The sequence below is a fragment of the Myotis myotis genome, unplaced genomic scaffold (genome assembly GCF_014108235.1).
Source record: "Myotis myotis isolate mMyoMyo1 unplaced genomic scaffold, mMyoMyo1.p scaffold_m19_p_8, whole genome shotgun sequence".
NCBI classification, from domain to species: domain Eukaryota; kingdom Metazoa; phylum Chordata; class Mammalia; order Chiroptera; family Vespertilionidae; genus Myotis; species Myotis myotis.
The window spans coordinates 32,754,726-32,768,957 of NW_023416390.1; the positions used below are offsets into that span (position 1 = coordinate 32,754,726).

Here is a 14,232-nt window from a genome sequence, read left to right on the forward strand (position 1 = left end):
CATAAAATTATTTTCGTTGCTACTTCATAACTGTAATTTTGTTACTGTTATGAATCGTAATGTAAATATCTGATATGCAGGATGTATTTAGGCGACCCCTGTGAAAGGGTCGTTCGACCCCCAAAGGGGTCGTGACCCACAGATTGAGAACCGCTGCTCTACAGGATATTGTCTTATTCCCAATGCTCTTGATAAAAGTCCTGAGCTTCAAGAGTAAAGATAAAATCTTTGTTCTATAAAGAGAGTCCTCAGAGAAAGTACAGCCTGGCACTGGACATACTTTTGGAATGTCTGAAAGACAAAAGATGGTAGGACAGCATTGAGAGCAAATGAATAGAATGCAAGAATTCCAAGATGTCATTCCCCTCTCAGGGTGAGGGACTGTCTTTATGGACATGTAGAGATTCAGAGATGATATTAATACATATATTTTGGGTCTGGGGAAAATAACTAAACAGAAAATCAGTAAGAATAGAGACTCGAAGATGGTAAGGAGAAGAAAAACTGGTATTTGCTGGTGAGTCTGAATGAATAATGATAAAGTGACATGTTTCCAACATGCTAAGTGCTTATAAGGGTTCTTATAAAACAAAAGACATTTTGGAAGGGGAAAATCTAATAAAAGCCTGGAACTAAAAATACTAAACTCTCAGCCAAAGTAAGGAACTAGTTTAAAGGCCCCATTGGAGCCAGTAGGTACTTTCACTTCAGCAGTGGCCCCGTTTTTTTGAAAGATGATCAGGGGTGAGGGAATCAAGGGTTATTTTCAGTTAACAAACACGTTGCTCTACTCTTTGGCTATTCCAGAGCCTGTGAAATTGCAGCAAGGTTTAGGGGAAGTTTTGCCAAGTACGGGGTGGACCTCACCATTATCGAATCCCATAAAAGCTGGTCTAGGATAGACTTGGCCATGCTAACACAATCTGCGTAGTTGGCCTTTGTGACCTGTCAATGAACTTCCAGGCCATTTAACTATGGCCAGTGCTGATATTTAACTTTGGGTGTTCATGGCCCTAGGGTTCCATTAATGTAAGCACATCCCGCTGGTTGCAGAGTGAGTGTGCAAGCGTTTGCAAGGAGGGGAAATTAGATTAGTCTCTTTCTAGACAATAGTGGTTTCACTCAGGAGTGAAGGTAATGGTTGCTTGGAGCTGAGCTGTATCTCCACAGGAATGAGGGCTGTGGTACATTTCTTAAGGAGAAAGGACCTTGGAAAAAGCATCTTCAGGATGTTCTTGCTGCAAAGCAAAAATACAGCCTGGTGGTGGAGAGGATGATGCTGGCCTCCTTGACTTGTCAGATGAGACCAGTGGCCAAGTCTGAGACAAAGTGTTTGGAGCCAGAGGCCTGAAACAGAGTCTGGGGACTAGACAGTGGGTGTCCTTGGAGGAAGGCTGCTCAGTGTTTTTCCTGGTCATGCTCTGAATCAGGCTTGGCAGGAGCCTCTGAACACTGTGTGTGCTGAGCCCTGTCAGAAGGCTCCTCTATCTCACATCCAGGGTGCCCAATGTCCTGGTCTAACCAGGACTGTCAGGTTTTAACACCAGAAGTCCCATGCCTGAGGAAACCCCTCAGTTTTGGGAAAACCCTGCTACATTGTACAATCTCACTAATGCCCTTGGCATTCTTTGGAGACATATACTAGTAAAACCATTTGGAGATTCTCAGGGGGTTGATTAAATCATTAATAACCTACAGTTGGGGAGGGGATTACCTTATTTATGCCTTATTTATAAATAAGGATTACCTTATTTATAAATTCTAAATGAATTTCCACTGTGAGTATGGCATGTGTAGCCTTTCATGTATGTGGGTGTAGGTGTGTGCTGTGTATGTGTGCATGTGCGTGTGTATGTTTGCTGACAGCTGGAGTTGGCTTTGAAGGTCGGGCACAGGGCAATGTGAGTGAAGATTGTTGCCAAGGGTTGAATCTAGGGGCTTCCTTACTCTCTTTCTGGAGACAGGGCCACCATTCTTAATTTTGCCATTCTTCTGACTGTTGCATCCTTTCAGAGCTTTTGTTTGACACCCATCTCTAAAATTAGTTCCATATTATTTCAGGGATTGGTCTTTGATAGGTCATAATCTGTCATCAATTTACTAGTTGGGAACATCTGCCATCACTGTTCCTCACCCCTATGCACACAGACAGTTTCCTGTGCTGGAGATAGTGGAGTGACCTTCTAGGTGTGACCTTCCTTTGATGACAGTGATGGACACGTTGCTATAAGGAATCAGCTTCTGGAACAGGACATGAGCAGTCAATGAGAATCTTTTGCTGGGTGGGTTGGGACTTAGTGCCTGTTCATCCTTCCCACGGTGGCTTTGGTAACCAAGGTTTACACTTATGCCCTTGATATTTTTTGAACTGCACAGTAGGGGCTCAGATCATTGGTGGACAATTGGTCAGGGTTCCTGTCCCTCACTTTGTATCTCTCAGACCTACAGAGGAGCTTATAGCAAAGATAGGGTCCAACATATTTCTGCATATTCTTCTTGCTAAAGCAGGAAAGTTGATTTGCACTCTTTAGAAAGCTCTTCTCCAGGAAAGGTGGGAAAATGCAAGGCTGGCTGGTTACATTTCAGCACTGAGTTGACATGAATATGATATTTAATCATCCAAACGACTGGCTTCCGTGTGGAAGACTCTGCTATAGACTGTGGGTAGCAAGCATCGTTAAAGGTTGTCTTCTGTTTGTATTTTCCTTGTAAGCCTAATCCTTAGCACTCTGTAGCTTTGTGCTTTTGCTCTATTCATTCTTCCTCCATACAAAGAATATTCCAGAAGCCTTGAAAAACACTACAGGCCTTTACTATAGACCTTCTTAAAGGGGAAGTGCAAGAGTTTTAGAGTCCATAGAAAGCTTACACACACACACACACACACACACACACCTTTCATCACATTCTTAGGAGGAAGATATCTGAGTCACAGCTTAATGTATGCAGTCACCCAAAGAATACAAGAAAACATTAACTGGGCATTTCTCTTTTGCCTCCAGGAGTATGAAGCCTATGTAAATGCCTCTGGAGAACATGGAATTGTGGTTTTCTCTTTGGGCTCAATGGTCTCGGATATTCCAGAGAAGAAAGCCATGGAAATTGCTGATGCTTTGGGCAAAATACCTCAGACAGTAAGGAGATGCTAAACTTTTCTATCTTCATAAGAGCTGTAACCCCAGGCCTCCAGCTCTGAATTGATTCTCTGAGTTGGACTTTAGACTCGGGTTTCCCCTGCCACTCCCCAATTATGAATCCCAAGTTCTTCTTTTTTTTGCAATTCCACTCTTAACTGCTCTGTTAAACTATGGCCCACTTCGCTTGGAAGTCTCATTGTCTCTAAGAGACTCAAGGAGAATCTATTAAAAATAAAATATATAGGATATTGTTTCTTCATATTAAATAAGAATATTTCTCCAAAAAGGTGTTAGTTAGGACAATGGTGTATAATTATATTTCTGCATCCACTCATCTATTAAGTAGACTGTCCCTTGGAGTGCAGAAAAGTGCAAAAATCATAAATATATAGCTTGATGAATTTTCATAAATTCACAAAATGTTAGTAGCCCCCAGAGCCTTCTTAGTCACTACCTCCCTCACCCTCGCCCCCTGGTTATGCTCTTTCTGAAGACTCTACTTTCTAGCTACTAGAGCAGTCTTTATAAAAAATCATATTCTGGTCTTTAAACCCTCTTCTCGTCTGTAAGGTGCTGTGGCGGTACACTGGGACTCGACCATCGAATCTTGCGAAGAATACAATCCTGGTCAAGTGGCTGCCACAAAATGATCTGCTCGGTATGTGGAGAGGATTTAATGTGTAGGTCAAACCAAGGTTAAATTAAGACAGTGGGTTAGTAGTTAGGCACGGCCATTTAGCTGGAAAATGTTATGGCCAGCATATCCCACACTGCTTTTTACCCAGCAGGGCATCTCAACCACATTCTCTCCTGCAGACTTCTATAAGGATCACTGTGGACAGCACTGAGTGTGTGGAGTGCTTTCACAACCTAGTGATGCCAGAATGTGACACTCAGAGACCTGACCACCGGCACCCCTCCCTCTTTGCTTCCCAGGTCACCCGAAGACTCGTGCCTTCATCACACATTCTGGCTCCCATGGTATCTATGAAGGAATATGCAATGGCGTTCCGATGGTGATGATGCCTCTGTTCGGCGATCAGATGGACAATGCAAAGCGCATGGAGACCCGGGGAGCAGGAGTGTCCTTGAACGTCCTGGAAATGACTTCTGAAGATTTAGAAAATGCCCTCAAAACTGTCATCAATGACAAAAGGTAAGAGAGAAGGTATGGAGGAATACTGCTTGTGTTTTGCCCATTCCATTCACAGTAATTATTCAAACAAATACATGAAAATCTATTTATAAGTAAGATCATTTGGGATTATTATTCATTTTATAAAAGCACGCTTGATTCCTATGGAACCATGGGAATGATTTTAAATATTATTTTCTCTCATACATTTATAACTTAATTTAAAAAATAATGTCACTATAATAGATGCCTGCTCTATAAGTTCCTGCAAAGAGAGAAATATTCCATTACAGGAAGCATAGTGTCCATAAAATAGAAACAAACCAGGTGCTTCAAAGTACAGCTTTCCCCAGCACTGAAATCTGTGAGAAATTTTGTTCTTTGGGATTTATACATGGGGGCTCATGTGAAATCACTTATAATGAAAGGCAAATAATGAAAAATGCTCACTCATTTATAGATAATAAAGACCATTATAAACTGATGGAAAAAAATAGGTACAGAGGCAGAGCAGCATTGAACAGACTGTCAAACTACAGCGGGAAGGCCGGGGAGGGTTGCGGGTCGGGTAAGAGATCAACCGAAGGACTTGTATGCATGCATATAAGCATAACCAATGAACACAAGACACTGGGGGGCAGGGGAGGCCGGGGGAAGGTCAAGGGGAAAAAAGGAGACATATTTAATACTCTTTGTAATACTTTAAGCAATGAAACAAAATTTAAAAAAAATAAAAATAAAAACGTGAAAAAAAATAATGAAAAATGAAGACAGGTTTGTTCAAATGTGGCTGAAGATGATTCCAACGGCAAAAGCCATCAGATCAAATGGTCTCTACATGAAATTTATTGTCAAGCTCACTAGTAATAGGCTGATTAAAACCTTATGGAAATAAGGGATACCCAGAGGTAGATTTCATCCAACAGTTAATAATGCGTGTGCAACTACATTTCTGCATGTGTGGATGCATGCATGTGTGTGTGTGTGCATGCCTGCCCATGAGAGTGTCAAGAGCTTTCACCTGTAATTGCTTCATTTCAGAAAAGACATCAGGCAAGAGGGCAGATGTAAAACCTGGGAGTGTGTTCAGATAGGAGGAGATAGGACATGGGCACACACTGAGCCTGGACAAGGGAAAAGGGCGGGGAGATGATAGGGCTTGCACGTGTGTGTGTGCGTGTGTGTGTGTAATGCCAGTGGATAAAAAAGAAACATCCACAGAACCCCAGGGCAAAGTGCCCAGTGTGTTGGGTGACAACCTACCCAGAGCAGTTAGTGTGGTTGGCATCCCTTCATTACAATTGGCTGCTTCATGGAGAGAAGCCAACTTCTCCCCATGTGCTCATGAAATTTATTTTCTATGTTCACACTAGTAATATAATTTTGATCTTTTGTTCAGTGGTATAGATACCTATTTGAAACCTAAAAATGACTTGGTAGAAGTTGTTTAGTACTTGATTGTTTTTTCAAAACACTAATCCATCAGCTCAAGTTATTAATTATCTTTATCTATTCATTGTTGAGCCATCTATCTGGTTGTGAATCTCCATATTTCCAACACTCTAAGCTTAGAGGATACCTACATGATATAAAGAAAATTGGAAAAAGTTTAAAGAGCAGATTATGCAACCAGGCCATAACAGGTGCTCAATAAATATTGAATGAATGAATGAAAGTCCAAGGAAATCTGTCTTAAGAGAAATTTTATATATAAGAAAGATGTTTAACTGAACTTATGGAACAATATTAATATTACACTATAGTAATATATCCAAATAAAATGACCGACATGTTTAAGGACAGCAATTATCATAATTGCTTCTGAATAGAAGTGCTTTTTTATCTTTCCTCTCTTTTTTCCTTCCCTTTTCCTTTTGTTTCCCTTCCTTCTCTTCCTCCTCTTCCTCCGCCTTCTCTTTCTTCTCCTGGTGCATGTATACTAAGCATTGCAATATCTAACCCATTTTGAATTTGGATGTTCTGATTCAGCTATCAACACTGCCAAATTCACAGGAATCCATTTTGCTTTAACAGGCTGCATAGACACAACCTCATACAAAATTTAGATCAGTTAGGTTGACAGTTTACCATTGTTTTGGAGATGGCACTTAAAAATGGCTTTTACTTTGGCTAGGTGTGATTGCTTACACATTTGAACAAGAAATCATTCATAATTTCTGACATGACCTTTTCTTTATTCCTTTATCTTACTATAAATAACATATAATTAATTTCCTACAAAAATATCACTGAAAAGAAAAGAAGAAAAGTAACATGCAGGTTTCAAACAATTTAAAATTGTAATTTTTTGGCTTCCAGTACCCTCCCCTCCTCTCCCTTCCCTTCCTCTCCCCTCCCCTCCTTTCCCTTCCCTTCCCTTCCCCTCCTCCCCTCCCCTCCCCCTCTTCTTTTTTTTTTTTTTTTTATCTTTATTTCTATCTTTTTTTTTTTCTTTATTTTTTTTTCTCTTTATCTCTCTCTCTCTCTCTCTCTCTCTCTCTCTCTCTCTCTCTCTCAATAAAGAACATTGTGTGTGTGTGTGTGTGTATTTGCTATTTATAATAGAGATATATTTTCTCTACCAAGTTTGGAAAAACCAGATGTGCAAGCATACAAGCATAAGTGGAGGTTAGTTCACTGCCTTCGATGTTCCAGGCGTTAACATAACTGTCTGTGTTTAGCTATAAGGAAAACATCATGCGCCTCTCCAGCCTCCACAAGGACCGCCCCATTGAGCCACTGGACCTGGCTGTGTTCTGGGTGGAGTTCGTGATGAGGCACAAGGGAGCCCCGCATCTGCGCCCCGCGGCCCACCTCCTCACCTGGTACCAGTACCATTCTTTGGACGTGATTGGCTTCCTCTTGGCCATTGTGCTGGGAGTTGCCTTTGTTGTCTATAAATGCTGTGCCTTCGGCTACAGAAAATGCTTTGGGAAAAAAAGGCGAGCTAAGAAATCTAACAAATCCAAGGCACACTGAGAAATGGGTGAAAAATGAGGTGATCCAAATTTACAGTCAGTGTGAAATACATGTCATGCTCATTGAAGAAAACTTTACTGTAAGTTAGACACCCAGAGTGTTTTTTTAAAATAAAAATAATTTAATTGCTAGTCACACCTCCAGTTAGAAATATTTGAAAATGTTTTCTGCCCCCTTCAATACCTTTCATCTGGACTATATTTTCTACCGTACAAAGGACTTGCCAAGAGGTTTGGACAGGTCCCTCCTTCACTCTGCATTACTTTTCTTACTCAGAAATGGGGCCTGTTTGGGAACCACTGCTGTCCCCGCCTGAGATGACAGTTTTAACATCATCTGGCTTTTATAGACTATTGTGATTAATTCCTTCAGTGTAATGGCAGGTCCTAATTTATTCCTATACTTCATAGATATCACTTTGCATATTTAAAGAAGAAAACCGTTATTCCTTTAAAGCCTAGTGCCTTGTACTTGAATGAATGAATGATACAGAGCCCTTGGAGAACAAAGTATGATTTCTTTCTTTGGGGGAAAAGAGTAATGTATGAAATTGATAGGTAATGTGTTATAAAGGATAACCATTGCTTGTGCCAAATGGATCTGAATTTGATAAAAGCCCAAAGTGTAATGTCTGGCTAGTATATTTTTCTCTGATGTGTGTTTCCCACAACTAAAAACATATCAATAAATTTATATAAATTATATTTCTTAGATATTCTTTTTTTCATTGATGTTGCTTTTATTTATTGTTAAATTACATGTTCCCATTACAAAAGTAATGTATGATTATGGCAGAAAACTTGAAAAATACAGAATTGTACACACACACACACACACACACACACACACAATAAAAATCACCTGAGATCCTCAGAAATAATTACAGTTGCTATTTTGGCAAGTGCACATAAAATATTGCAGCTATGCCCTATATTTGCAGCGTTGTTTACCATTCTTTCTCCACTTCATACTATCACAAACTTTCTCCCAGGTCTTATAGAAACATTTCATTTGTTTTTAATAGCCAAGGACTATTCTATTGCATGGATATAACAGGATGTATTTAACCACAACTTCTGGGTGGATCCACTTTTATTTAAAAAAAAAAAAAAGCTAAGTCTGAGCCTATATTTCTGACTATTTCCGTAGGAAAGACTTTACAACTAATCAGTGGTTGTCTCAGTTTGGGTTTCTCTGCAGTGATGATTCAGGTCAAGTAGTTTATTTGGGAACTGAAGGTGCATGGGCAGTGGGCTGGGGCGTGATAGCCACCAAGAAGCTGGCTCTCCCTGGGTGACAGAGCTGAATCCCCCTGGTGGATGCTGGGAGCCAGCGCACAAAATGCAGCCAACTTACGCTGGGGAGAAGCAAGGCCCTTGGGTATCTGAACACTTGCTTTGCCAGTGATCGGCTGTTCCCAACTGGTTACTAATTTCCTGCACTTCCAGTCAGCATGGTGCCTCTGGAAGACAGAGAGCCCCCGGGGAGGGAAACGCTGTGCGGTGTTGGAGGTGGCTTTATGCACTAAAGGGAGAAGAACACAGGACGTCTGGGTGGGGCACTGCCGCTTCTCATTGCAAGTGGTTTGAAATATTCCCAAACTGCATCCTGAGATGGTGTGAGAAAGCCAGGTTCCCACACCTCTGCAATACAAAGTAATATACTGCCAAAAAAACAACAACATCAGTTTGTTAAGAGAAACGTGGGAACTTGTTTTAAATTTGCTCCTATTTTATTATTACTATGAAAAGTTGAATTTTTTACAAGCTTATGAGCCATTTGTATTTCTGTTTCATTCCTTTGCCTATGTTCCTCTGGGGTGTACTGCCCTGAGGGTTGGCTAAGAGAGCGTTCTGCCCTAGTGAGAATATTCTCTGCCATGTCCTGGAAGTATTTTCTCTGCTTAATTATTTTTGCCTTTAATTTTTTTTCTCACACCTCTGCTTGTCGCTTTGTGTTATTTGCAAACGTTTTAAACATACATGCTTCAAGTTGGAGCTGGGTGTCACGTGGATAGCTAGGGCTTCTCCTGACTCTGCCTCATTTGCCCCTTCCCCAGGCTGCTTTTGGAACACAAGCTCTTCACACCAGCTCCCTCCCCCCACAGTTTTAGACCCTGTGGTGACTCTTGCATTGGGTCCACCCTCTTTCTAGTCACTTCCCGTCCACCCAGTGACCATATCCTGGCCCTGCTGCCCCTGCTCCATGCCCCCTCATCTCTCTCAGGGATCCTGAGCTGCTCTGACCTCTCACGGGCTCCTCTGCACCTTCATGTTTCTAGTCCCACAAGTAAGAGAACCCAACTCTAGACACCTTAAGCAAGTAGGGGGTCTTTTTGTAAGGAGATGGGGTTCCTAGGGACTCAGGCTCATGGCCAAGCGTACAAAAGGGCTGGGATGATTGGAGCCTCTCTTGTCTTCTTCTGTCCTTACATGCTCTGAGTGACAGCTTTGCTCTTCCCCATTCTCTTGTCCTATTCTGCTCCTCTGTCCCCACCTCATTCACAGGGATGCCCTTCCGTGAGGACAGGGACCTTCTTGCTGCCATCCAGAGTCTGGACGACAGGAAGGTGGGGCCTTTGCATCCGCTTGTGACCCTCAACAGCGCCCCCTTAAGACAGCCATTGGGGTCTCTGAGGTTAGGGACCCCCCCATCATCCCCACCATGGGGGCATCTCACACTGGAATGTCCTGCGACCCTGACAGCCCTGCCTGTGGGCTTTGAAATCAGGGCAAGAGCTGTGTTAAGCCCCTGAAAGCCCGTTCCATTCTGGGAGCACTGTCCTGCCCCCTCCAGAGTCACCTACTGGTGGCCGGGCCCTGAGGGCCAGCTTTCTGATTCATTAACAGGGTATGCCTTGCTGTGAGGAAAGGGACCTTTTTGCTGCCATCCAGGGTCTGGACCGAAGGTGAGGTGTTTGTGACCTGTTGTGACCCTCTTTGGCATTCATGTGGCCCCACTGCCCTAACCACTTGACCACTTCCGGCTGTTGACCTGGCCCCACCCTCTCGTTCACGTGATCACTTCCAGCTGTTCACCTAGCCCCTCCCCCTTGTTGACTTGACCACTTCTGGCTGGTCACCTGGGCCCTCCCCCTTATTCCCGAGTCCCCGCCCCTATGTTCACCTGAGCACTTAGCCACATTGGACTGGTTGCTTTGCTCCTCATGCCCCGGGGTGGACTTCCCAATCTCTGGAAGTTTGGGTAAGTTCCTAACACCCACAGCCTCAGATCACCTTCTGCTCACAGGCTGCCTCCTACCCAGCGGGGAGGGCTGCAAGAAGGGGGATGCCACCCCCCCTTTCAGACAGCCATGGAGGTCTCTGAGGCTAGGGACCTACCTCCCTTAGTCCCCACCATGGGGGCATCTCACACCGAGTGCCATGTGGCCCTGACAGCCCTGCCTGTGGGTTTTGAAATCAGGACAAGAGCTGTGGTAAGCCCGTGAAATCCGTTTCATTCTGGGTGCAATGTCCTGCCCCTTCCAGAGTCACTTATTGCTCACCGGCCCTGAGGGCCAGTTCCTGATTTCTCAACCCCAAGATCCTATAGGACACTGACTGGGTTCTGTCTTGCCCAGAGTTCTGAATTCCTGGGAGGAAGAATCTGATTAGTCCAGCTAGACCAGGCGTCCTCTCCTTTTCTAATCAGGAGTGTTGGGGGAGGGATTACAGAGGGAAACCGTGACCACCAGGAGCCCATAACTGTGACCCGAAGGGTCAAAGAAGAGGGAAACTTGTCTCTGGAGAGGTGCCACCAAATGTGTCCACTACATACTCACATTTCCCCCACTTCTTGCCTTGGCCCTTTTCATACCTTTAAGCTCACAGGTTTCTACAATGTTTTCTTATTTTCAAGTTAGTTCCCTTAGAAATGGATGTGGGAAGCTCTACAGAGTGAAAGCACAAGAGTGGCTGATTTTATGAATGGATTGCATGTGAATCAAATATTCCTGTCACGATCTGAGAAATAAAAAGCATTTTCACTTTGAAAAACCAAGCAGAGTCCACGTCTTTCTCCTTGATTTCATTGTCTTTGTGTTCTCTCTAAATAATGTATTCAGGGGCATCTCATTTTTTTTTTCTGTCCTTACACACTCACCATGTGTATAAGAAAAAATGGTCATATTCACCACTCCCACTAGCCATGTCCTTGCAGCTCTTCTGGTTAAGAAGAGAGATCTATTACCCTAGCCCAGTGGTCGGCAAACTGCAGCTTGCGAGCCACATGCGGCTCTTTGGCCCCTTGAGTGTGGCTCTTCTACAAAATACCACGTGCGGGCGTGCACTTACAGTGCGATTGAAACTTCGTGGCCCATGCGCAGAAGTCGGTATTTTGTGGAAGAGCCACACTCAAGGTGCCAAAGAGCCGCATGTGGCTCGCGAGCCACAGTTTGCCGAACACTGCCCTAGCCCTTGCATCTGGGCTGGCCTGTGACCTGCATTGATTAATAGAATATGGCAGAGGTGATGGTGCCAATTCTAAGTTTAGGCTTCAAGAGGCCTTCATGTTTCTGCTCACTCTCTTGGAAGCCCACCTAGCTGCTATGAGACACAACTATCCCAATCATCCTAGTCACTTCAGCCAATAGCTAGCCAACTGCAAGATCCCTGTGTGTGAGGCCATCCTAGACCAGCCAGCCTTCACTTAACCCACTGGCTACTGCAGATGTATGAGTGATTTCAGTTGTGCTTGGTTGGACAAGGCGCAGAACAACAGAACCACCCAGCTCACCACCCATTGACTTGCAAGCACTAATAAGTGGTTTTGAAGAGGCTTGTTACACAGTAGTAGCTGATACATTCACTTTCAGCTCTAAATTCATGACATCTTATGTGTTGCATCTTAGACCCTCAGAAGACAAAGGTGTGTCCTATCTACCTCTGTATCCATCACAGAATGGGAAGCCCCGCTTAACTGCTGTGGAATTGCAACCATGTCACTTAGAGTAATCGTTGGAAGAAAAAAGAAGGCTTAGAGGGGAGAGGGAGGAGGTAGGACAGAGGGGTCTGTGAAAGATGGGGCTTGTGATAATTGTCTCCTCGTGTCTATTTCATATCAGTCAATATTGTTCCGAAGGGCAGACCAAGGAACAATGCATACTTTTTATGGGAAGATGTGCTTGGCACTATAGAGAGGAAGCTCATCTTCTAACCACCCAAAGTCAATGAAGTAGAAATGGGTTAATGAGGGTAATGAGCTTCCTGGTATCAGAGGTGTCCAAGCAGAGGCAGAGGAACTCACTGCCTCTTGGCAGGGCAGGCAAACATTGAGTGTAATTTTGACTGAGCACCAAGGCCCAGATGGCTGTGAGTCTTGTTCTGTTGCCCTGTAATGCATGAAAGGCTTCTGAGGCCAATATTTCATTGCTCAAACTGGTAATCTGGACTCTCTCACAGCTGTAAGTGGCAGGGAAATCCTTTGGGCCTCACTTTTGGTTTAAGGACACAAGGTCCCTGCCTTCCTTGAGGTTCTTTATCTTCTAAGTATTCTGCCAGTGGAAACCCCCTTCCTCATCCTGCAAGACACCTAATCCTCAGGGAGGAGTCCTCTCCCCAGGACTTTCTGTCACCCTCCTCCCCTCCAGCTGCCCAGACCACACCTCTCCACCCTGGGGCTCTATGACAGTATCCCCAGGCTGTGAAGCACCTCCCTCTCACCATTTTCCTCTCCCAAACAGGCCACCGTACTTCACCAGACATGTGGGTAATGTTCAAGCAAGGTTTAAGCAGCATGATGTGGGTTTTTCTCACAGGATCTGTGCATTCTTCAAAGTCCTCAGTTGACAGAGACTCAGGGAGGCAGTTGGAGCTCAAAGTTCCAAGGGTCTGGCACCTAACGGTGATGATTCTAATGAAGACCTCCACCCGCCAGGAGACCTGGTCCTCATCTGTGTTATCACTGAGGAGCCCAACTGTCTCCCATTTTGACAACTGATCCTGCCATTGTCCAAGTCACCATTGATGTTTATTAAGCAAAGAACAGAGCTGCTTCTTGTGTTGTATTTTTGTTCCATCTTGGAGAGAGTTTGGAGAAAAGGTCAGTATTTAGGTCCCAGAGTAGCTCTTTAAAGGATTCCCTAGAGGAAAGGGCACAGGATGGTGAGGGGCCTTGGGGTGGAGTTTGAGACTGAGGAACTTGGGAACAAGAGGAGAAAGGACCTGGGAGTTTTGAATCTTCCATCTTGACGTCTGTGTTGGTGTTTGTCAACCCTTAAGAAGCTGCTGATGTGATAGCCTTTGAAAAAACTATGAAACTTGCTGAGGCAGATTTCTAATTCATCTTTCATTTTCAGTGCCTAGAAAACAGGGAGGAAGGTCTGCTTAATCAAGTGTATTACTTATTTATTGCTGTGTAACGTATTATCATAAACTTAGTGGCTTAAAACAACACCCATTTATTATTTTGTAGTTTCTGTGGGTCAAAGTCTGGGCATGTCTTAGCCAAGTCCTTTGCTCCGGGATCTCACAGGCTGCACTCAAGGTGTCAGATGACTGCATGCTCTACAAGCTCATGCGGTTGCTAGCAGAATCCAGGTCCTTGTGGTTGTAGGACTGAGGCTCTCAATTTCTTGCTATATGGCTACCTGTATCGGCAGTTCACATCATGGCTGTTACCCTTCAAGGCTGGCAGAAGAATTTCTTTCTCCAATCTGCTAAGACTGATATGATATAATGTGATCATGAGAGTGGCTTCCCATCACTTTTGTCAGCCTCTATTGTTTAGAAAAAAATCCTGGAGTCTGCCCACTCTCAAAGGGAAGGGATTATACAAGGTGTGACTCACTGGAGGTCATCTTAGACTGTGTCAATGCACCAAGTATTTTAAAAATCTTGTTTATGTCAAAAGAGCCTGAGAAAGACATGACAGAATCAGCAGTAGACTCAAACGAGGACCTGTCAGAAGAAACAGAGGACCTGGAACCTCTGGAACCAGATGATGGTGGTAAGAAAGTCACCCACATCCTTGCACTCCTGTCTG

At 43.8% G+C, this 14,232-nt stretch overlaps 2 protein-coding genes across 6 annotated transcripts in view; both read left to right on the top strand.

The window, feature by feature from the left end:
* Nucleotides 1–7,962, top strand: part of LOC118661312 (UDP-glucuronosyltransferase 1A1-like) — a 69,011-nt gene extending 61,049 nt beyond the window's left edge. For all 5 annotated transcript variants that reach the window (XM_036319235.1, XM_036319234.1, XM_036319236.1 and 2 more), the window contains exons 2-5: nucleotides 3,003–3,134; nucleotides 3,708–3,795; nucleotides 4,074–4,293; nucleotides 6,954–7,962. In XM_036319235.1, the coding sequence (XP_036175128.1) occupies nucleotides 3,003–3,134; nucleotides 3,708–3,795; nucleotides 4,074–4,293; nucleotides 6,954–7,251 (738 nt within the window). In that variant the 3' untranslated portion in view covers nucleotides 7,252–7,962. The remainder of the gene's footprint in view (nucleotides 1–3,002; nucleotides 3,135–3,707; nucleotides 3,796–4,073; nucleotides 4,294–6,953) is intronic.
* A 6,152-nt stretch (nucleotides 7,963–14,114) lies between these two features.
* Nucleotides 14,115–14,232, top strand: part of MROH2A (maestro heat like repeat family member 2A) — a 42,905-nt gene continuing 42,787 nt past the window's right edge. The window contains exon 1 of the mRNA XM_036320291.1: nucleotides 14,115–14,196. Coding sequence (XP_036176184.1) covers nucleotides 14,115–14,196 — 82 coding nt within the window. The remainder of the gene's footprint in view (nucleotides 14,197–14,232) is intronic.